The 25000-nt window shown below is 40.2% G+C and overlaps 1 protein-coding gene across 2 annotated transcripts in view; it reads left to right on the forward strand.

The window, feature by feature from the left end:
- The window catches only part of LOC137654672 (polycystin-2-like), a 122752-nt gene that overhangs the window by 80407 nt on the left and 17345 nt on the right, over nucleotides 1-25000 (forward strand). For both annotated transcript variants that reach the window (XM_068388529.1, XM_068388530.1), the window contains exons 11-14: nucleotides 7286-7375; nucleotides 10717-10869; nucleotides 11000-11229; nucleotides 23002-23132. In XM_068388529.1, the coding sequence (XP_068244630.1) occupies nucleotides 7286-7375; nucleotides 10717-10869; nucleotides 11000-11229; nucleotides 23002-23132 (604 nt within the window). The remainder of the gene's footprint in view (nucleotides 1-7285; nucleotides 7376-10716; nucleotides 10870-10999; nucleotides 11230-23001; nucleotides 23133-25000) is intronic.

Consider the following 25000-nt stretch of genomic DNA (forward strand, 5'->3'; position numbering starts at 1 on the left):
ACCTCGGAGGGACGCTCAATTAGCGCGGCTTGGGTCAGTCCTCTGTTCTCGTCGGCTTCTTGCGGTTGTGCTCTGTGCGTTCTGCTATTACAGGTAACTCTGTTTTAATCGTGATTTTTTACGTGCATCCTTTAACGGTAATTTACGTAAAGTATGGGTCTTAAAAGGCTTAGTTTTGCCAGTGGTAGTGGTAGTGGTGAGAAAAGGAAGAAGGAAAGGCTTTCTTTAGAAGTTAAGCAGGAAATTATTGAAAAACATGAGCGTGGCGTCCGCGTGAGTGAACTTGCTAAACAGTATGGCCGTAATATGTCGACGATCTCGACAATCCTTAAACAGAAGGAAGCTATTAAAGCAGTGAAACCTTCTAAGGGGATCACCATAATTTCAAAACGCCGTACCCCTATCATAGAAGAGATGGAACGACTTCTACTAGTGTGGATTAAGGACAGAGAGATCGTTGGCGACACCATCACCGAGACCGTCATCTGCGAGAAGGCGCACGCCATCTTCACGGACTTGAAGGAGGAGAGCTCTGGCGGTGATGCTGGGGAGAGTTCAACCGAGCTTTCCTCAGATGATTTCAAGGCATCTCGTGGCTGGTTCGAGAAATTTAAGAAACGGTCCGGGATTCATTCAGTTGTTCGCCACGGAGAGGCTGCTAGTGCGGACACAAAGGCTGCAGCTGACTTTGTCAAGAACTTCGAAAAGATTGTGCAGGAAGGAGGCTACGTAGAGCAGCAGGTGTTTAATTGTGATGAAACCGGGCTGTTTTGGAAGAAGATGCCGAGTCGAATCTACATCACTGCCGAAGAGAAGAAATTGCCTGGGCATAAGCCAATGAAGGATCGGTTGACTCTTGCCCTATGTGCCAACGCTAGCGGGGACTTTAAAGTCAAGCCCTTACTGGTTTACCATTCAGAGAACCCTAGAGCCTTTAAAGCACACAGCGTCGATAAGGATCAGCTTCATGTTTTCTGGCGATCCAACTCGAAGGCCTGGGTCACTAGGCAATTCTTTATGCAATGGGTTAACCAAGTTTTTGGCCCTTCTGTGAAGAAGTATCTTCATGAACAGAAATTGCCTTTAAAGTGCCTGCTATGCCTTGACAATGCACCCGCTCACCCCCCCGGACTTGAAGATGATATCTTCGATGAGTTATTTAAGTTCATAAAGGTGCTGTATCTTCCACTGAATACCACCTCTATCCTCCAGCCCATGGACCAGCAAGTCATCTCTAATTTTAAGAAGCTGTACACCAAGCACTTATTTAAGCAGGGCTTTAATGTCACGCAAAGCACCAACTTAACTTTGCGTGAATTTTGGAGGGGCCACTTCAACATCGTGCACTGCTTGAAGATCATAGATCAGGCTTGGGTGGGATTAACTCGACGGACCCTCAATTCTGCCTGGAAGAAGCTGTGGCCTGATGCAGTTTCTCCCCGAGTTTTCGAGGGTTTTGACCCCGAACCTGATCCCGTGGTGGGTGCAGCGGAAGCCGTAGAGGAAATCGTCTCCCTTGGCAAGTCCATGGGTCTGAAGGTCGACGCAAATGACGTTACGGAACTCGTCGCCGAACATCACGACGAACTTACCACGGATGAGCTCAAGGAACTCCATGCTATGTCGGAGCACATGAGTGATGACGAGGAAGGGAGCGAGGAGGTAGAACATGTGTTAGGTTCGGCGCATATAAAAGAGGTGTTAGGAAAATATCAAGACGTGGTCGACTTCATCGACAAATACCATCCAAAGAAATTGCAGGTTTGTCGTGTAGTTTCTCAGTTCGATGATGTTTACCTAACTCACTTTCGAAACATTCTGAAAAGCCGTACCAAGCAATTATCTATCGATAATTTCTATAAAAAACTGCGAAGCGAACTCGTGATGAAGAGGATGTAGGTGATTCGAAGAAAACGGCAAAGAGTGAAGCGGAAGAAAGTGAAACAAAGAATACGGAAAAGAGTGAAGCGAAAGAAATTCGGTCAATTTTAAGTGTAGAGAGTGAAAGTGATTAAAATTACGTAATCATCAAAAAGAAAAAAAGAAAATGTAAAAAAAAATATAAAATAAAAAAATAAAAAAAAAAATAAGCAAAGTTATGTTAAAGTTCACTTAGTGTAAGTTAGAATAAGTTACAGTAGTGTACGTTTATCGTAGTTAACCTCTCTACCTCCTCGCCGCCCGTCTGTCTCCTCTCTGCGTAGCAAGGCTAACAACACCTGCGCTGGAGTTTCTAAGGTAAAGTGACGCTAAAAACCCGTTTCTTATTTATCATTTTTTGCTAATTCTTCTTATTTACATGTCTATTCTTCTTATTTACATGTCTATTCTTCTTATTTACATGTCTATTATCTAATTTAGTGTTCATTATTCTCATGGGAAAATTATGTGTAGCAGTTTATTAAGAAGTTATCATAGGTTTTTGGGCTCAACCACGGATTAATCCTATTTCAATGTATTCTTATGGGAAAATTCGTTTCGACATCCGAACATTTTCTACATCCGAAGTTGGTTCTGGAACGGATTAAATTCGTATGTAGAGGTACCACTGTAGTTCATTCGGGTTCTCGTCATCTTTGGTCGTGTGAACCCACAGGGTTCACATGACACATTGCCTGAGGGATTCTATTTCCCTCCAGGCAGTGATGACGTAGTTCTTTCGGGTTCTCATCCTGCTTCTCGTCGCGTGAACCCTGTGGGTTCATACTACTGTACACGATGCCCGAGTGTCTCCATCTCCCTCCAAGTATCGATGACGTAGTTCCTTCGGGTTCTCGTCATGCCTCTCATCAGGGTTCACACAACACGATTCCTGAGGGATTCCACCTCCCATCAGGAATCGATAACATAGTAACTTCGGGTTCTCGTCACGACGATCCCTTAGGGTCGCGCGAAATAGATTCACGATCCATAGTAGCTCCTCTCCCTGAGTGGACCCACGCGACAAGGTTCTCTACAAATTTTAGAGTTCCCTTTACATGAAATCCCTAGGTTCTCGTCTCGCCGAATCTCACGGTTCGTGCGACCCAGAGCTTACTCTGAAAACTCTATGGTTGACCCTCCCCCCATGGGCTTGGTTATCCAGTTACGCTACGTAACTTGTAACGCCGCTCTACACTCCTACCTGATTGTTATGTGACAGCTAGGCTGGTCTCGCTACATCCATTCCTTTCGTTTTTTAACAAACCACAGTCACCTTCCCCCCACCCCCTCCCACTTCTAGTGGTTGGGGTAGCAGGCGGTTTGTGATCGTCTCTCGTCATCGAGAAACCCTCAACTGCCAGGATGGAAGCCAGCAGAAAGAATTTTTACATTCCAGTTTAATTCCCTCTGGCAGGTCTTGCCTGCATTAGATACTAGTTTTCTCGTTAGCGAGAAAGCGTTCGATGGCAACCCCATACGGGAAAGTGGTCAATGGCAACCTAATGTATGGTCTTGTTGAGCAAACCCTCACATACGTGATTACACCCATTTTGGGAAACTCTCGTCCCTGAGAAGTTTTACATTACTTTGACAGGCGTTTGTTTAAACTTCATAACGGCCATAAGAACTCCTTTCTGGCGCATGGGCTTTCTCCTAGATAAAACCGTAAGGTTATTGCCACAAACGCGGTTTCTGCTGTTTGTTTAAGTCGGCTGCATGTCGTCATTGTACCCCTGGGCATAACGACGATAGGCTTCTTAGACATTTTATTTATTTTACCCTTATAGGGTTATTATCTTAAGCATTTAGTCCCAAGGGAGCAGTGTTAGCTTATGTTTTCGAACGATAGCAACAACGTGGTCATCTTTTCATTACGTTTACAAATATCACCACCCCTGTCCACAAGGAAGCCTGACAACTTTGTAACCAAAGACCCAGACCAACTGGGGCTTTGCCCAATGAGAAGTCTGAGGCGTTACCTTAAAAGAACGGCAGCAGCTCGCCCCTGTGTGTCAACCCGGGGAAGGTCAATAGGAGTGTCACAAGGAATACCTTTTCCTCCTGGATTCGGAAGGTAATTGAATATCCTCTCAATCCAAACCACCCTCCTTTCAAAACGATGCAGATTTATTGATGTCAGGGGCGTTATAATGTCCCTGGCATTCAAAAAGAACTACTCCGTGGCACAGGTACTGTAATAGAGCGTGTTGAAATGTCACACAACGTTCACCGCCCACTACCTGCAAAACATAACCCACAGGAACCTGGATACGTTCTCCATAGGCCCTGTGGTGGCTGCACAACAAGTGGTCTAAAACACCTCAAGTTCCTTGATGGACAAGTAACAGAGGGTTGATGACTGAGGTTACCCGGGTTAGTCTAGGGCGAAGGAGTATAATAACTGGCTTTTTCTTCATTTCACCTTCTCCCCCTGGGGAAAACAGCACCATGGTTCCCCAGCACAAGCTGATCCTACCACTCTGCAGGTAAGACTCATTTCACTTGTGTATCATAAGTATAGAAATAATACTTTGTTGTGTCCAAAATACCTCTTCGAGGGAGGGTATTAGGTAAATTCTAAGGAATCTTGGATTTGTATTAGAGTTCCTACGTTATAGACTAACCGCGTTGCTAGTTTCACGAACACACAAACTTGTGCAGGCCGCTAATAGTGCTTGCCCCTAATAGGGCATAGCATGAGAATTTAGCGAGGGTAGGGTTCCTACTACTTCGGGCATACCGAAGTAGAGAGAACCCAGGGCCAAAATACCAAAGCCAGTTGGTAAGGACTTCCTCCTTCCTAAGAGTGACTCTACCCAATATAAATGGTGGAAGGTTTTTTATCTGCGCTGGAACAAATGACAAATTTGTAATACTTTGTATTTTTCTTAACATACAAACATTCCACTATTTATACACATTGACCCACCACCCTATACCCCAAGAAGTCCTGCCAGTAAGCAAAGTGGTTACTCAACCCAGGTATGTGAGTGAGCGGGGTAGCAGGGCTATCCCCCTCCCCCACCCGCTAACTAGCGTGTGAGAGAGGGGCTATCCCCCTCCCCCACCCGCTAACTAGCATGTGAGATAGTTATCCCTCACTTAGAATTATCATGGCTACTTCAGCTTTGCCAGAAACAATATACCCAATATAAATAGTAAAATACAAATTATTACAAATTTGTCATATTGTTTTATTTGATAATTTGCTTTTTATATTGTGTATATGTAGTGAATGGTGTCCTTTTTCTCTGGATTATAAACATTTCAAATGATTTTAATCTTAAATGTGTTACGTGTTAGTTCCCAGACATAAGAACTGTAATCAACCCTTCAAAATCATCATTTATCATATTGTAACTTATGCATGATGCTGCAGTTTTTCCTCATGCAAAACAATTTTAGGTTATCATACTAGGTAGGCTACTGTTCCATCATAGAAGGTATACAATATCTTGTGTTTTGATTCATGATACAAACCATTCATTTCTTGAAAAATTGTTTAGTAAAACATAACTTTGAAATTTTCTATTAAGAAGTTTATATCAATTGTATATTTAGATTTACATTTGATGTTAATAATTCTGATTGTTTCATTATGTTGTATTATGTAACAACATAAGGTTAACGCAGTCTTATTTAACTAATGGAGTAACATTACCTATTTTCTAAAGTTCTACAAAGAGAACCACCTCTAGATAACTTGCAAAAAGAAAACTTTTGAACTAAAGAAATCAACTGTCTTTGGAAAGCCAAAAGTAACATGTCATTTGGGTATATACCTCACAAGTATCAACATTAAGTAAAATATTTTCAGTTTCATAGTACAGGAAAGAAAAACTTATCAACTGATCAGTCAGTTTAGCTACTGTAAAACAGGGGCTAGGCATATGAAGTCTCTCATTGCTTCCCTATGGTCAAACACAATCTAAAAGGGTTGCCCTTTCCTTTGAATAGTAAGTGACAGTCATCTGGTCTAAACAGAGAAACTTTTAGGCCATACCAAAGAGTGATGATTTGAGGGTAACCCACCATTTATGTTGTCGAGTTGTACCAGAAATGGTTCCTTTTACGGTTAATTTTTTTTTATTTTCAGGTGATGCATAAACCCTCTTAGCAACAGGTCTTAGTTGAATATAACTACAGTATTCCATATTAAAGCTGATCTATTTGATTTTCAAAGGTTATAGTCTTCTTGATTCAACAAATAAGGTTATCTATAGTCATCAACATACCAGGCTTTCCTTGATTTGGTAGTTCAACACTCAAGAAAGCATCCTCTGGTCAATTAAGCTGACAAAATTTTCCTTTTAAAAGAAAAATAGGCTCATCTCCTTTATACAGCTACTGTATTTCCAAGGGGAGAATATGTAAAACCTTATACTATGTATACCTGGAAATTATATGCATTTCTCAGCAATTTAATGGAATCTTTATACTGTACTGGACTGTGATTTTTCTCTTAAAATATTTTGAAACCTCTTCCAGTGGGCCTTATTATTTCATAACTTTGTCTCACTGGAAGAGGTTGTATTCCACCATGGCCAGTCATTAAGCCAGATGTTCTAAATCCAGCAAAATTAAACATAGTCAGTTTAGGGTTACATTCATAATCTTGACTTCTGTGCCCCTTTAGTCTATATCAATAATTATTCGTCCCAAAACACAATTGAATTCCTTACATCGCAAAATGCCAAACAATTTAGATAACCAAGCAATGGAGAATGGACACATTGAAAATCATTGCTATATTACAAAAATTTTGTGTGCTCATTATAATCTTGTCCTGAATTCAGGCAAAGTTATCTACAATTCCCTACTTATCATTCTCTGTATATGTGATGGTGTTAATTGTCATCATGCAATAGACCTTGGAGACATTTTCACAATTTTCATGAATCAGAAATTACCTCTTTGTAATCACACAGTTAGCCTACGCTTATTTACTTAGAAAATTTCTGTGCAGTCATTCATCATTCCCTTGAATAGTTTTGAAATTGCCTAACATAGATGCATTGAATGAGATCAGAGAAGGGTATCTTCACTATGATCTTGAATGTCCTGAGTCAGTTTATATCCTGGGCATAAATCATTATAGAAACAGTGCTTTGTGGAAACTTGTTTCATCCTCTCAAGCTAAATAATGCTGCCGACTGAACACATTTTTCAAAGACTAGATTACTGTTAAAGACTTCTCGGGAGTGTCTGATTATGAAGGATGTTTTATTTAATTGATCTAATGAGTGAATATTGTATAATGGTATATTTGTATTTAGATTTGTGGAAATACTTATAGAGATATCCTTAAGGGTTGGAAGAGTCATCAAATGTTAACCTTTTTTTGTATATTTTATTTTTACAGTGTGCCAAAGATGTCGCTGGATTTGCCATCATGTTCTTCATCGTATTCTTTGCCTTTGCCCAGTTAGGGTACCTACTCTTTGGAACACAGGTATGTATAAACTATTTTCAATGTAGAAATTTGTTAAAAGTCTCAAATCTACAATTTTTCTCAAAAGGCTAACAAAAAAAAAAAAAAATCCCTGTTAATGATGGTCTTGTTTACTAGACCAACATTATTACTGTAAAAAAAAAGTTTTAATAATATTAAATGGTAATACGAATTCACACATTTAGTAAAGCACATGATTGATAGTTAATTTTAGAAAGATGGAGTTACATGGCTGCAGATGCCTCAAAGACTTAACAATCCATTCAAGGATACAGTATACGTAATGATAATTTCCCAGTAGTGTCAGTTACTATAGCTAACCTATTCTTGGAATTACTATGAATTGTGCTATTCACAATCTCACCTTCTGATTTATTTAAATGATGTTATCTGGTTTTAGAAGAAGTTCCCATAGTTGCTGGTGTTAAACTTTATTCCAATTGCCATCTAGTGGATTTAATTTTGTACCATTAGCAAATCAGACTCCCCCCTTTTACTATTATATTTTATGTGGTATCTTTTCAAATATTGCTGAAAATCTAGATTCAGTGTACAGTTCAGTAATACCTCAGTTTACGATTAACTTTGAATACAAGCAAATTGGTATAAGAGCATGCAAATTCAAATCGGTTATAATTATTATACTGTATTTATCTGAGAACAATTTTCCATCCGTATGTGCATTTTTTGTTGACAAGTACTAACAACACTTGTATAAGATGTGCAGAAATCAGTCACTAAATACTCAAATGTAACCCAGGCAGTGTTCACAAGTTTTTTACCCAATTTTATTTTGCATTAGCTTAAAGCCTGACTCTTCTACTCTCCGAGCAGCATTAATAGAAATAGGTAGTACGTTGGCCAAAGCATCAGCTACCCATTGAAATTCTACCGTTAGAGAGTTATTGGGTCCTTTGATTGGCCAGATAGTACTACATTGGATCTCTAGTTACTACTCATTTTTCCTTTGCCTACACATACATCAAATAGTCTGGCCTATTCTTTACACACTCTCCTCTTTCCTCATACACCTGACAACACGAAGATGACGGGAAAATTCTTCTTCACTCAAGAGGTTAACTACTGCATTGTAATTGTACAGTGTCTACATTCCATTTGGTAAGGGTAGAAGAGGCTCTTTCGCTATGGTAAGAAGCACTTCCAGAAGGACATGTCAAAGTCAAACCATTGATCTCTAGTCTTGGGTAGTGCCATAGCCTCTGTACCATGGTCTTCCACTGTCTTGGGTTAGAGTTCTCTTGCTTGAGGGTACACTCAGGCACACTATTCTGTTTCCTTATTTCCTTTCCTCACTAGGCTATTTTCCCTGTTGACAAGGAATAAGTAGTCATCTCTTGATAGGTTCCTAATCAAAGCTAAATGTTAGTGTAAATCAAGTGATTCAGTTAATGATATTGAACGATGTTCAAGAGGGATAACTTTCAATAAAGTTCTCATGGAGGAAGATATTTTCCATGTAGTAAACCCCTCTGTTTCTTCCTCCTCTCTTGTGTCTCTCACGCCAGCCATGACTCTTCTCATAGGTAAAGTGCGAGTTAGTTTGTCAATAAATTTATTTTTTATTGTTAATTATCAATTTGTAATATTTTTTTATAGTAAAGGCTATAAATTCTTCTATTCAGTAATATCATTGACAAACCTTTAAAAATGAGTTTATATGAGTATTCATAGACGTGTGAAATACATCATCAAGTGAATTTCATTTGTTTTGTATGGAAAAATTGTTTTGCTTTACGAGCATCTGAGTTTGCAAGCGAGCTCCCAGAACAAAGTAAACTTGTTAATTAAGGTGCTACTGTATCTATTGCTCTTTTTTTATTGCATATATTCAGCATTAAGCATGTCATGAAAGAAGTCTAAAGGGTTGCTAAAACCTGATCCTCCATTACAAAATCCATGTTGGCAATCTAGGTATAGTCAGTTTCATCTTGAATGCCTTAATGTGCTGTTTCCTCACATAGATTGTACAATATTCCCTGGAACTGGTATGAGGCTGATATGCCTATAGTTCCTTGGTTCTTCCGTAGACTCTTGTTGGAATATATCTGAGTTCCCGATCCTGCACAGCTTTCTTTTCTCCTAGGATGCTTATTTGAGTGTCGAAGAAGGGAGGAGCTATTAATTTCTCTCCCCTTGATTACTATTAACTTTTTCTTTTAATTTTTCTCTTATGTTTTATTGATCATATTCTTGGTTTGGAAAGACAAGCAATGAAGAGGGTTATTCTAAATTAGATATGAGATGCAGGTAAACTATTGTGCTCAGCAGACTTTGGTCATGTCCAAACAGTCAGATTAAACCTTGGGAACTCTGGGATCAACCATAGGGAAACTCTTAGACTCAAGGATGAAGTTCAGTATGTATTACTTCCAGGAGGAAGGATAGGAAAGTTTCCGAGTTCTTCATCTGATTGTAATATACATTTTACCTAAAATAATAAAATTTTAACTAGATCAGTGCCTAAATTCAAGACTTATAAATAAATGGTTTGTAGTATAGCATGCTGGCAAAATATTATGCAAAGTCATTAAAGCTCTTTACTTTTATGACAATAGTACTAAAGTAAAGCATGGGTAATTCTGTCATTTGATTAAATTTTCCTTATAATACTTGTTTTATGAGAATATGTGTTGAAGGGCTTCCTGGCCAAAAAACTGAGCCATATGTCCCAAATTTCATTTTGCATTCCCTATAGGAACCTGGAAGAGATTAATTTAGTTGTTGTTATGTTCATGAAATTTATATTTCAACTAACCTTCATGAAAATGTGGTGTTTACGTTTATTACCAGAAGCCTATTTATCATATATTTATTTCAACTAACCTTCATGAAAATGTGGTGTTTAAATTTACTAATAGAAGCCTATTTATCATATATTTACAGAAGAATGTAAAACTACTACTGTAGATCATAAAATTAGGGTTTTATTATTTTTTACTTAAGATTTTGACAACCATTTTTAGGTACAGTATTTGGAATTATTTGTTAAAAGAAAGTAGCTCAGACTTGCCTTCTTTAAAGAATATCAACTGGTATTTTATGCATTAAAATGTTATTGCATAAAAGGGTTAAGAGAACATTTCTTTCAAAACCATTAATGATGGCGATTATGAGTTAAAATTTTCTGGTAACCACTGTATATTGTGATAAAGTATAAGTGCTTTTAAGTTTCATGCTGATTAATTTGATTTATTAGTGAATATAATGTTGTAAGGTACCTTGAGAGCAGGAAGAGTTTGGTTACACAATTATAGTAGGGCTTCATGATGTATTATATTACATTTCTTAACCTTAAATGAAATAAGCTGTGTTCATTCTAGGTTGAAGACTTTAGCAGTTTCATAAACGCCGTCTTTACGCTGCTTAGAACAATTCTTGGAGATTTCAATTTCCATGAGATAGAGAATGCCAACAGGGTTCTTGGGCCACTCTTCTTCCTGTCATATGTGTTCTTCGTCTTCTTTGTTCTGCTGGTGAGTAAATACAGCTACAGTATATATCTTGGCTTTATAAAGATTTGATAATACAATATAATCTGAAAATTGTATTACTGTAATTTAATGTTTTATAAAGGGTTAATTTATCATTTTATTTTCTCTGTAGAACATGTTCTTGGCCATCATCAATGATACCTATTCAGAAGTTAAGGCAGAGATTGCTAATCAGCGAAATGAGTTTGAAATTGGAGATTACTTCAAGCGAGGCTATAACAACATGATGGGTAAACTGGGAAGAAGAGATAAACTGATTGACATCCAAAATGCCCTAAAGCTCTCTGACTCTAATGCGGATGGGCTTTTGACATTCGATGAAGTTCGACACAACCTGAAAAAGTAAGCTCATTTAATAGAACAAAAGTAAATTAAAACAATCCATTTAAAAATTTAAAGAATCTGGTTAAATAGCTTTTTAATCAGTAAATATATTTTACAGAAAAAATATAATTTTAGCTGGATTTCTAATTTTATTGTAAATATAATTCTGGTTGGATAGTTCTTTAATGAAAAAAAAATTAAAATTACGATACTCGCCTGGAGTTCATAGTGCTACTTCTCTAGAAGCTTGGTTTATCAACATTTACCCATAAAATTTAAGAAATTTCCCATCTTTCCTCTCAGTATTATTAAAGGATTTGGTTTTGTTTAGTTATGAAAGAATGCAAATTATTTTTTATATTTCAGTCTCAGTACAGTTCCTCAAGTATTCACCAGGATGATAACTCCCATCTTCAAATGGTTAAGGTTCCTGCATATGAATACTGTTATACCTGGGTGATTGGATACTTTTAAATGAGTCATTTGAAAAGATTCAGGTTCAGCAACTTTGGTTACTCAGGTTACTGAAAAGGCGAAGAGTCCTGGTCAATATGAAGAAGTTTCTTCTGGTCCCCTCTAAAAGGATTCTATATTTGGGGATGATAATAGCACCTGTTCCTTTTTGGCCTTTCCCATTGAAAAAGAGGATGCAGTCCTTCCTTCTGCTGTTGTAGAAGTTCAAGCCAAAAAAAATGCATTGTTGGTTTGGATGTGGATGAAGTCTTGGGGACCATGACATCACTTGAGAATTTAGGGTCTGTATGTCACTTGAAGATGAGGGCAATATAATTTCATCTCCAATGTTATTGGAAGAAGACATGTGATCTAGCACGACATATTTTCCAGTGATGCAGAACCAATCACTACTAGTGAAATGGAGAGACAATACTTGCTGTTTAGCTCAAGGTATGTCATTAGAAGTAAGGTTTCCAGACATATCTTTTCCCAGATGCTTCCCAAAGAGGGTGGACCACATTTAGGGATTTATGTTATCGGTCAGAGAGTTCGTCAAATGATTGCTAGTTATCAGATATAACATAAATGGTCATCACAGAACGGTTGGCACTTTTTTCAATATTTAACTTAGCCGGTGATTATATAAGCTGCAGCTCTGCTGCTCGACAGAAAACTCTACGTTAAAAATCCGCCAGCGATCGCTATGCAGGTAGGGGGTGTACTTCAACAGCGCCATCTGTCGTGCAGGTACTCAGTACTCAATGTAAACAAAGAACTCAATTTTCTCTCTGTCGTGCCACCGGCAAGACCTACTAATTCGCTGTTGCTAACTGGATTGGTTTTCACAACTATTTGGTGAAGTACACGTTTCTAGTTTTGAGCTTTCGCTTTGCAGGCTTTCTCTTCAATAAATCCTTGCATTCTTTTTTTGATATCGGATTATTTGTTGATGACTTTGGATAGTTTTTGAATTCCCCTTTGACCAATTCAAAATGGCTGACCTTTCTCAAGTCCCTAAATTCAGGAAGTGTAATGCTAGGGACTGTTCAAGGCGTCTTCCGAAGGCCTCTATCGATCCTCACACCGTTTGTTCCAATTGTCGGGATAAAACCTGTCAATTGGAAGATCGATGTGAGGAATGCGTTGGGCTTTCGGAATTCGATTTTATCGAATTCCAGAAATATACACGTAGGCTAGAGAGAGATAGAGTCAGGAGAAGTTCCTCTCGCTCCGTTGAATTTTCCTCTCTTCATGCCCCACAACCTATTCCTTCCCCTGTAGTGGTTGCTCCTAATCCCCCTTCTGGCACTCAAGAACCTTCGATGGCAGATATGATGCGTGCCATCCAGGCTCTGGGTGAGAGAGTCGAGTCCTTGGCTAGTGACCGTAACCAGCTCATGGCGGACGTCAAGGAGCTGAAGTGTAAGAGTGCAGTGGGTAGTGATAAAGTGAGTGATAGTGTTGTGGATAGTGTTGCGCTTGAGGGTTCGTCTGTTCGTGCCTGTCGTCCTCCTAGTCCGGGACCTCTTGCAAGCTCCCAAGTCCAGGGGAGAAGCAATGTCGTACGACCAAAGGGTTCGAGAGGCTTTAATCAGCGAACAGACGTTCCCTCCGTGGTTTCGGGCGTATCTACCCAAGATCGCCCCACCCACACAGAGACGAGAGAGCCCATTTATTCCTCGTCTGCGGAAGAGGTTTCTCGTAAGAAACCATGGACCAAGGTCTCGCGGCCTCTTAAGCGCAAGTCGGTCCCTTCCGCGCAAGTCCAACGGCCCAGTTGTAGCCACTGGGTCAGTTCGGACTCGCTGCAGTCTTCCGACGACTGCTCACCTCCTAAGAGAGGCAAAGCGGTACCGCCTCAGGCAGTCACACCGTCTGTCGCCGCACCTGCTCCTGTAGACCCTAAGTGGTCTTTGCTGCAGACCATGCAGTATCAGTTAACGTCTCTGATGCAGGACTTTCGTGCGGAGAAGGTTGATGCTGCACCAACCTCTTGCCTACAACCAACCACGGTTGTGCGTCCTGTGGACGCTGAGGCGACCTTCTTCCGCACTCCAGCTGAGAGAGTCCCGCCACCCATGCGTTCCAGTGTACCCTGCCAGCCGCATGTTGACGTTCAGCGACGCACGGAACCTTCCGTTGACGTTCGCGAGGTACAACAACCGTCAAAGTTGTTTTGTTTTGACGCGGTGCGTCAACCTCCGCAACCCAGTGTGGTTGCCTCTGCTCGCCCACATCAGACTAGACAGTCTGGAGTAGACGCTGTGCGTCCCCGCGCTGCTATGGTTGTTGCCAGCTCACAGACTGGGCAACAGTTCTATGACGTTGCGTCCGGTTCAGTCACGCGTGCACCCGTGCGACCGGACTCAGCTGACCAGCCGATTCCTACTCCTTTGCCACTTCCTCCTCAATTCTCGGATGATGGATTCTCTGATGATGACGATGCGGCACACGTTGATGAACCACATTCGGACCTTGACGAACCCAAGACCACGCAACCCTCTTTGGACTTTAGAAAAGTTCTTGCTCTGTTCAAAGAGATGTATCCGGACCAGTTTGTGTCTGTGGCTCCACGCTCTCCTCCGTCAGAGTTTGCGTTAGGTACGCAGTCATCCTCGCCTGCCTTTACGAAACTCGTCCTCGCACGCTCGTCCAAGAGAGCTTTACGAGTTTTAGGAGATTGGATGCAGTCCAAAAAGAGTCTAGGGAAGACAGCCTTTACGTTTCCCCCTGCTAAACTCTCTTCCAGATCGAGCGTCTGGTACGCCGCGGGAGAAGTTCTCGGCTTGGGAGTTCCTGCCTCTGCCCAGGGCGACTTCTCAAGTCTTGTAGACTCTCCCCGCAGGCTAGCCATGAGACGCTCTAAGATATGCTGGTCTCCTTCGGACCTAGACCATCTGTTGAAAGGAGTATTTAGAGCCTTCGAGGTCTTCAACTTTTTGGACTGGTGTCTGGGAGCTTTGAGCAGGAAGATCTCCCCTTCTGACAAGGAATCTTCCTTGCTCATAATGTCCTGCATGGACAAGGCCATACGTGACGGATCTAGTGAGCTTGCTGCTTCGTTCGTATCCGGGGTCCTCAAGAAACGTGAGAACCTTTGCTCTTTCCTGTCAGCTGGAGTGACACCGTGTCAAAGATCAGAACTTCTGTTTGCTCCTCTCTCAAAGTGCCTTTTTCCAGAGGACTTGATTAAGGAGATTGCTGCTTCTTTGATTCAGAAGGACACCCATGACCTGGTTGCGTCCTCTGCCCGCAAAGCCACCCCTTTGCCTACCTTGTCAAGACCCAGGATGGACACTCCAGCGTCCAGATTCATTCCGCCCTTTCGTGGCAGAGCCTCCAGCAGAGGAGGTGCTCGTGCCGAAGGGAGACGTGGGAAGAAGAAAGGAACCAAGTCCTTTAAAGGCAGAGTCTGACTGCCACCTTCTTCAGACAGCAGTGGGAGCCAGACTCAAGAACTTCTGGCAGACCTGGGAGAAGAGAGGCGCAGATGCACAATCTGTGAAGTTGCTCAGAGAGGGGTACAAGATCCCGTTTGTACGCAAACCCCCTCTAGCAACGTCTCCCATCGATCTCTCTCCCAGCTACAGAGAGGAAGACAAGAGACGAGCATTGAAGCAGGAGGTGTCTCTCTTGCTAGAAAAGGGAGCGGTAGTCAAAGTCCTGGACCATCAATCCCCGGGCTTCTACAACCGTCTCTTCTTAGTGGTAAAGAAGACAGGAGGGTGGAGGCCGGTGCTAGACGTCAGTGCGCTGAATGTCTTTGTCACAAAGCAGACGTTCGCCATGGTGACCACAAAGTCCGTTCTAGCAGCGGTCAGAAAGGAAGACTGGATGGTCTCTTTAGACCTAAGGGACGCATACTTTCACGTCCCCATCCACCCAGACTCCCAACCTTTTCTGAGATTCGTTTACGAAAAGGTTGTCTACCAGTTTCAAGCCCTGTGCTTTGGCCTAAGCACAGCTCCTCTTGTGTTTACGAGGCTGATGAGGAATATAGCCAAATTCCTTCATTTAGCGGACATCAGAGCCTCCCTCTATTTGGACGACTGGCTTCTAAGAGCTTCTTCCAGTCGTCGCTGTCTGAAGGATCTAAAGTGGACTCTAGATCTGACCAAGGAATTGGGTCTCCTGGTCAATATGGAAAAGTCTCAACTGGTCCCATCCCAAACTATTGTGTATTTAGGGATGGAGATTCACAGTCAAGCTTTTCGGGCTTTTCCGTCGGCCCCCAGAACAAGTCAAGCCCAGTTATGCATCCAGAACATGCTGAAGAGGGAACGATGTTCAGTCAGGCAGTGGATGAGTCTGATAGGGACGCTATCATCCCTGGAACAGTTCGTTTTGTTAGGAAGACTACACCTCCGTCCCCTTCAATATCACCTAGCTGTTTACTGGAAAAAGGACAAGACGCTAGAAGCGGTCTCGATCCCCATTTCCGAGAAGATGAAGTCTTCCCTGACTTGGTGGAAGGACAGTATCAGCCTCAGAGAGGGTCTGCCCCTGGCTGTTCAGACTCCCAACCACGTTCTCTTCTCGGACGCATCGGACACGGGCTGGGGCGCGACATTAGACGGTCGGGAATGCTCGGGAACTTGGAACTCGAGTCAAAGAACGTTGCATATCAACTGCAAGGAGCTACTGGCAGTTCATCTGGCCTTGAAAAGCTTCAAGTCTCTCCTTCAAGGCAAAGTGGTGGAGGTGAACTCGGACAACACCACGGCTTTGGCGTACATCTCCAAGCAAGGAGGGACCCACTCTATGACGTTGTACGAGATCGCAAGGGACCTCCTCACCTGGTCAAAAGATCTAAACATTTCTCTAGTAACGAGGTTCATCCAAGGCAACTTGAATGTCATGGCAGATTGCCTCAGTCGGAAGGGACAAATCATTCCAACAGAATGGACCCTACACAAGGATGTATGCAAGAGACTGTGGGCCACATGGGGCCAGCCTACCATAGATCTCTTCGCAACCTCGATGACCAAGAGGCTCCCAATATATTGCTCACCAATCCCGGACCCAGCAGCAGTTCATATAGATGCCTTTCTACTGGATTGGTCACATCTAGACCTATATGCATTCCCCCCGTTCAAGATTGTCAACAAGGTACTGCAGAAGTTCGCCTCTCACGAAGGGACAAGGTTGACGTTAGTTGCTCCCCTCTGGCCCGCGAGAGAATGGTTCACCGAGGTACTTCGATGGCTAGTGGACGTTCCCAGAACTCTTCCTCTAAGGGTGGACCTTCTACGTCAGCCACACGTAAAGAAGGTACACCAAGGCCTCCACGCTCTTCGTCTGACTGCCTTCAGACTATCGAAAGACTCTCGAGAGCTAGAGGCTTTTCGAAGGAGGCAGCCAGGGCGATTGCTAGAGCAAGGAGGACATCCACTCTTAGAGTCTACCAGTCGAAGTGGGAAGTCTTCCGAAACTGGTGCAAGTCAGTATCAGTATCCTCGACCAGTACCTCTGTAACTCAAATAGCTGACTTCCTTATATACCTGAGGAAAGAAAGATCTCTTTCAGCTCCCACTATCAAGGGTTACAGAAGCATGTTGGCATCAATCTTCCGTCACAGAGGCTTAGATCTTTCCAACAACAAAGATCTACAGGACCTCCTTAAGTCTTTTGAGACCACGAAGGAGCGTCGTTTGGCTACACCTGGTTGGAATTTAGACGTGGTACTAAGATTCCTTATGTCAGAAAGGTTCGAGCCACTACAATCAGCCTCCTTTAAAGATCTCACTTTAAAGACTCTTTTCCTGGTTTGCTTAGCCACAGCTAAAAGAGTCAGTGAGATTCACGCCTTCAGCAGGAACATCGGATTTTCATCTGAAACGGCTACATGTTCTTTACAGCTTGGTTTTCTAGCCAAAAACGAGCTACCTTCTCGTCCTTGGCCGAAATCGTTCGATATTCCAAGCCTATCAAATATGGTTGGAAATGAACTAGAAAGAGTCTTATGCCCTGTTAGAGCTCTTAAGTTCTATTTAAGACGAACTAAACCTTTACGAGGACAGTCACAGGCTTTATGGTGTTCTGTTAAGAAACCATCTTTGCCTATGTCAAAGAATGCCTTATCCTATTTTATCAGACTGTTAATACGAGAAGCTCATTCCCATCTGAGTGAGGAAGACCAAGCTTTGCTGAAGGTAAGGACACATGAAGTTAGAGCTGTCGCAACTTCAGTGGCCTTTAAACAAAATAGATCTCTGCAAAGTATAATGGACGCAACCTATGGAGAAGCAAGTCAGTGTTCGCGTCTTTTTATCTTAAAGATGTCCAGTCTCTTTACGAGAACTGCTACACCCTGGGACCATTCGTAGCAGCGAGTGCAGTAGTGGGTGAGGGCTCAACCACTACATTCCCCTAATTCCATAACCTTTTTAATCTTTCTCTTGAAATGTTTTTATTGTTGTTTTTGGGTTGTCCGGAAGGCTAAGAAGCATTTCGCATCCTGGTTGATTTGGCGGGTGGTCAAATTCTTTTCTTGAGAAGCGCCTAGATTAGAGGTTTTGATGAGGTCCTGTAGTATGGGTTGCAATCCTTGATACTCCAGCTCCTAGGGGTCGCTCAGCATCCTAAGAGGATCGCGAGGCTCCGTAAGGAAGACGTACTTAAAAAGGCAGAGTAATTGTTCAAGTCGACTTCCTTACCAGGTACTTATTTATTTTATGTTTGTTATTTTGATAACTGCTAAAATGAAATAAAAAATCCTTAGCTCATAATAATGTAAACATTTATTGCTGGTCTCTACCCACCCCCCTGGGTGTGAATCAGCTTATATAATCACCGGCTAAGTTAAATATTGAAAAATGTTATTTTTATAATAAAATAAATTTTTGAATATACTTACCCGGTGATTATATATTAAAGGACCCTCCCTTCCTCCCCAATAGAGACGCAGTGGACCGAGGAGAAAATTGAGTTCTTTGTTTACATTGAGTACTGAGTACCTGCACGACAGATGGCGCTGTTGAAGTACACCCCCTACCTGCATAGCGATCGCTGGCGGATTTTTAACGTAGAGTTTTCTGTCGAGCAGCAGAGCTGCAGCTTATATAATCACCGGGTAAGTATATTCAAAAATTTATTTTATTATAAAAATAACATATTAGTTATCAAGAACCCATGTGTTAAACGAGTGTACCCAATTCTTAGGTGACAGAAGGTAGTTTCCCACTTTCTAGGCATATCTTATATCCATGAATGTATAGCACTAGTGATCTCCATCTTATTTTGATCCACAGAATTCCAATAATGGTGCCAAATATCACCAAAAGATATTTTGTTATAATGCAAAGTTATTACACAGCAGTAGATCTTCCAGGAAGTAATTATTTTGTCTGCTGCCTCTTTTGCTAGTTTATCTGCCTTTTCATTTTCTGGTACACCCATATGAGCTTGAACCCAGCAAAACTAGACTTGCCTACAATGCTACAAATATACAGCCACTCTAAAACTTTTAAATGTAAAGGGTTGGTAGTATTAAAAACAGTCAATGCCTGCAAGACTTTTTCATCACGGAAAATGGTAAAATTACCCACGTTCATTATTTCTATGCTGTCAGTAGCCGTCAGAATGCCATATAGCTCTGCTGTGAAGATAGATGATGGTAAAGAGAGAAAACATTTAGAATTAAAAGAGAAGTATTTTGCGCTCCAAATCCAACTCCAGCACTGGATTTTACAGCCATCTGTAAGAATGTATCCAGCATCCCTATACTTTTGTGAATGTTTCAAAAGGTAGATCGGATTTCTCCATTTACCATTTTTCCTGTAGAGGCAGTAAAACACTTGCAGAAGGCAATCTCTGGAAGTTTCCAGGGAGGGGGAGGGGTAACTGATAATTTATAAGGTAGTAATCCATTCCTGGATAGATTCAGGCTATTTAGCAGATGTTTCATCCTGAATTCATATATATATATATATATATATATATATTTTAAGACAGCAGAATTTGTGCCTGGCCAACACTCCTCAGCCTAATGTCAGTCCTGTCTTCTTTACAAGTGGGAGTTGTGAGGAATCTTGGATTACTAGTAGAGTTCTGGCAAAGTTTTTGTGCAAGCCTACTTATGAGGTTTTACAGAACTCTTTTAAAACAAAATTTGAGACAAAACGTGGCTGCCACATTTTAGCTAATTTTGATATGAAGGTAGAAATGGAGGATTTTCTCTACAGTAACCCTATACAGTATGTGCATCCCCTTTTCCACAATCTTCAGTGGATAAGCTATGGCTAACACCCATACAGCTAATATTTCACTTCCACAGAGGTGGAGAAAAAGCTTTCAGTCCCTCCCAAGAAAGGGGAGAACCTTCACTTATAAGCAGGACCAGAAACTTTCACAAGACAACCTGTGAAGACGCCAGCATCCCACCCTCAAACCAAACTACCCCAGCTGGTTAACAAGTTTCATTGGGAGGATAGAAGACAACAATCCCAACCTTTTCAAACAAAGCCTCAATCGGTGCTTCGACATTTTTTCAAGGAAAAAATAGTACTAGGGGTCATCTCCAACGTTTTCAAGAGCATTGGACTTTTTCTTAGGGGAGAGACAGCATAGTCTCGATAGGTCTTGATTGGTCATGGACCTCCAAACTGCCCCACAACACAAATTATTTCAGGAAAAAAACTGTAGAACTAGACCTTAACTCCTTTGTCCAAAATGGTGGGAAAAGGAGCCATGGAGAAATGCCAATTTCTAAAATTCTAAGTCAGAATTTTCAGTGTGCCATAGAAGGACTCCTAATATAAAAGAGCGATACTCAAACTGTCTTGTCTCAACAATCATATCAAATGTGACTCATTCAGGATGATGTCCTCTACATAGGTCCACCAACTACTACACCTATGTATTTGGACCTGTACTATATATCTGAAAGACACTTTGGCACGTCCCTATTGCCCTCATTTCTGGCCTTACCAAGGATTTCAGCTCAGGAAGAGTTCATGCAGGTTCAAAGTTATGTCTTTCAAACACAATACTGTATACAGTACCTCCAAGGGTGTTCACAAAGTTAGCAAAGGCAGTGATCAAACTTCTTCATTTACAAAGTCAGGTCATTGCCTACTTGGATACCTGACTACTCTGGGCAGAGAAAAGGGAGTTATACCTCATATAGGAATCATGTGTTGCAAGTTCTTAGAACATAGGCATCTAGGTAAATTTTTAAAAATCTAGGTTAATTCCAGAAATGACATTCAATTGGAAAAGGCTTGTACTAGAACATGTCAAAAGCCTTATTATGCTTCCCAAAGACATCTTTGAAAAGAATCCTTCATAAGGTCAATTGTTTTCTCCTGAATAGTTTCTCCTCTAGATGCTATCAGGAGAAGATCTTGGGCCCCCTTCACTTCGCTTCAATAATCAACCCAGTTCTGATGACCATGTTGAAAGACTCTGTTGGGTGTGGAGGAGAGTGGCTCAGAGGGTAGGTCGAGACAAGCAATCTTAATTTCCTGGTTATGGCAAAAGAATCCTCAGGCCGTACATCTCACCAAGGTTCCTCCCCCAGTATCCATGATCCTTTATACAGGCACATCCAAGATGGGTTGGGGAGGTTACTCATAGGAGACCTGTGTTTAGGAAATGGTCCCTGAAATTTGCCGCGTTTCGCATAAATGTGTTGGAACTAATGGAAGTTTTCCTGACATTGAAGAAGCTCAGTCTGAGAAGGAACTCTCTCACCAAAATTTTCATAGACAACCAGGCACAGTCTGTTGTCTCAGGAGGTGAGAACCCTGCCCGAGAACTCTGCAATTCTCCCAATTATGAAGCTCCTTCGGAAGAAGAACCTATTCCTCTCTCCGATCCACTTCTCACAGTCTCCCAACTTGGTAGTGAACTCTCTGTCCAGACAGAAGACCCTGGACACAATGGACATTGGATCATGGCTTTTTCAAAGAGATTCTCAAGAGAGAATTGCAAACTTCCCCTTTACATGGCTTTTAATGTGGATCCACAGACAGTGGCAAGGGATGTCATAAACTTGGAGTGGAACAAATGGCTTTTGATTTATCTGGTGAGGGCTGGGAAGTCACTTCCTTGATGAAGGGCCTTTTCATATGCTAACATGATTGAGTTAAGGTATCAATAGAATGTGCTTCATTTCCACGTCATTAAAAGGAATCACCTTTACTTTGCTGAGAAAACATCAAAACACGGTCAAAAAGCACATCCCTATACTGATAGCCAAGGATTACCAAAGGAATCCAACCTCCTCTAACCCAATAGAGGAACCCACATGAGCCATTAAGAACAATAGTAAAATGTACACAGGACTATCCTAATAATGCACACATGGGACTGTATACCCATGTAGGTGTATGAAAGGATGAAATAGTTTGTTCAAATTACTGTATACTACTATAGATGAACTCTCTCTCTCTCTCTCTCTCTCTCTCTCTCTCTCTCTCTCTCTCTCTCTCTCTCTCTCTCTCTCTCTCTCTCTCTCTCTCTCTCTCTCTCTCTCCTTCAGTCAGTAGATAGGCTAGGTTGTTTGATTTATATGTAAAAAATTAAAATCTAATACTAGTATATTAAAACAAACGTAAAATAAGATATAAACTGAACATTTTTCCACAGCGATAATAACGGGAACTGGCTAGCTAATTGTTACTATACAGCACACATGAGAGTTGCAACTAGCCAAACAATTTACAGTACATTAAAAGCAAAGCATATATTGAAATACTGTACACCATTAGTGCCAAAAATAGTTACATAAATTGGATGCTAATTTACTTTAACTTAGCTACTGAAATTTTTTTGTCAACACTTCAAAAAGTTAGTTGCAGGAATGTTGACTTTTTCCTTCTATCCCCAACAGTGAAAAATTTGGTTTCCGTATCTAAACAAATGTCCAGTTGGCATTGTCTTCTTTTCCTTGAATAGTAATGGTTTGCAGTGGGTAACATTTTGTTTGCTAACAGACAAATTTAGCATTGGTGTTGCTATGACATATTTTTAAAGAGAATGAACCTGTTTGTCTTCCTTATAAAAACTAGGGCAGGGAAGACAATGCATCTCTAGTATATCCTATTCTAACAGAAAAGTCCCTCGGGACCAAACAGTTCCTAACCTCATAAAGGTTATTTGTCGGTAACCTTTGTGAAGCTCACATTATGGTAAGGTACAAGCAAGTATACTATAGTGTAATAGTATTATGCTTGGTTGAGATGTAAATTTACATTGTCTATTTTTATTATTCAAGTTCATGGTCTTTGTGCCTTATACTTTGCAATTTTTTATTCAATGTACATTTTCATTTTTTGTTACATACTCTTTAGCTGTTGATTTCTAAATCCTGGTAATATACTCATATTTCAGATGTAACTTCTCCGATATGGAAATTGAGATGTTCTTTGCAAAGTATGATACTGATGGTAGTAGATTGCTTGAGGCCGATGAGGTTAAAAGAATGTTGGCTGACCTTGAAGGACAACAAACTGATATTGATAGTAAGTCAAAAGATATTTTTATTCACAATTTATTTTTCAAAAGGTTTTCTTACCTTCCAGGGTAGTTCTGCATTTAGCATCCTATTTAGAACAGCCATAATTATAATCTTATCGTTTTAAACATGGCTTTGAAATATCTTTGAATGCAAGCTTAGTAACTTGAAAATACAGTACTGTTGTATCCTAAAGTCGCCGAGAAATTGTTTTGAATAATAAGAATATAGTTGGTGTAAATTTAACACCTCAAGAATATAAAAATTCACAGATTCAGTAGAATTATAGCTATGGTAGAAATACCTGTAGTTAGCAGAATTTGTAAATGGTAAATATTGTAGGTAGTTTTCAAGGAAACAATTAAATAGACAGTAAATACACCTGAAGCATTCCTTTATCAGCCCCAAATCTTAATAAAACTGAGCAATTCTAAAGACGTCATTCCTTGTGATGTTAATTAGTAGCTTTGGAACCTATCAAAAGGGCGAGTAATAAAATCACCTAGTATGTACTAAGGACCCAGAATTTTACAACTTTTTGTGTGATTTTTTATTACATCTTCAGGATTTGATATCACATTATGAGAAGTAAAGTACAGTACAGGTTTTAGTTTTTCTAATTACTAGATTAGCATCTCAACTGTAAGCATAATTTTACATTTTACTACAATTAGCTTTGACCCTCCATCCACCCAATACATACTTGAATGTAGCATAAATTTTAAAACCATATTATTTATGATTTGGTCAAGAGTATTTTACCTGATTCATCATTGTACAGACCTAGCTTATTCAAACTGTTTTTGGAAAAAAATTGTGTTACAGGTTTCAACTATTTTGCCACATTATTTTTAGCATAATCAATATTGGCTGCTCTGATGATTGTTTAAGATATGCTAGTTTCAAACTTTTAATTCATTTTCCAGATATAGAGCTATTAATTAATGTCCTTAGATGTGTAGTGACTAATCAGATCTCTTTATGTATGTTTTTTAATGTGAGGTATAAGATTTGTTATGAACATGATATACTAATTCACTTTCTAAATTCTTTATGCTAAAGATGGCTTGAATTTAAATTTAACCATTCCTTTATATATCATTCTTTATTCTAGCACTCAACAACAGTAAGTTACTATTTTACAAATAATAAAGTTTTGTAGAGGCTGTTATCTTTTGCTGGAGCTCACAAGGCTTATTTTTGTAGAATTAGAGCATGCGTAGTATTTTTTTGTAACCTTAGTGTTTAGTAGATTATTTTTTGTGAATATTTGTAGAAAAATAGTGAAAGGGAACTATTATTTCTTATTACTGTATATTGCTTATTTTGAGAATATTTTTGAGACAAGGTATTACTTTTTTGATGCCTACATGCATTTTTTTGTATTGATGTACGTACTATGTTAATCTCTGTACAGTATCCTATTTTTCTTAAAAATTAGTTGTAAATTGCAGGAGATTTTATGCACTACAGTTTGACATTCAAATAGCTGTACTCTTTTCTTCTTCCTCTTTTGTAAAGAATAGAATTATAAACTTATAGTGCAGTAGGCTATTCACAAAAGGAAAATAAGGATACGGTACCAAAAAGATTGTTGAAGTTTAATTCTTAGAAAGTCCCTTTACATCATGAGGTGTTTAGAATTTTTAAGTAACCAATTATTTGGTTTAAATTAACCAGCTGTCCCTATACCTGTACTTCCTACACATGCCATTTAAGGTCTAAAATATTGCAATATTTGTGGAGCAAACAAGGTCTTTAGAGGAAATTACAGTAAACCTATTTTTTTATATGAATTATAAGGTTATCTGTACCTAAATCCAACCATTTATTTTGCTGTAGATAAGAACAAGATGATTGGAATAGACTGCTACC

Source organism: Palaemon carinicauda, chromosome 15, assembly GCF_036898095.1.
Source record: "Palaemon carinicauda isolate YSFRI2023 chromosome 15, ASM3689809v2, whole genome shotgun sequence".
In the NCBI taxonomy this organism is placed as follows: domain Eukaryota; kingdom Metazoa; phylum Arthropoda; class Malacostraca; order Decapoda; family Palaemonidae; genus Palaemon; species Palaemon carinicauda.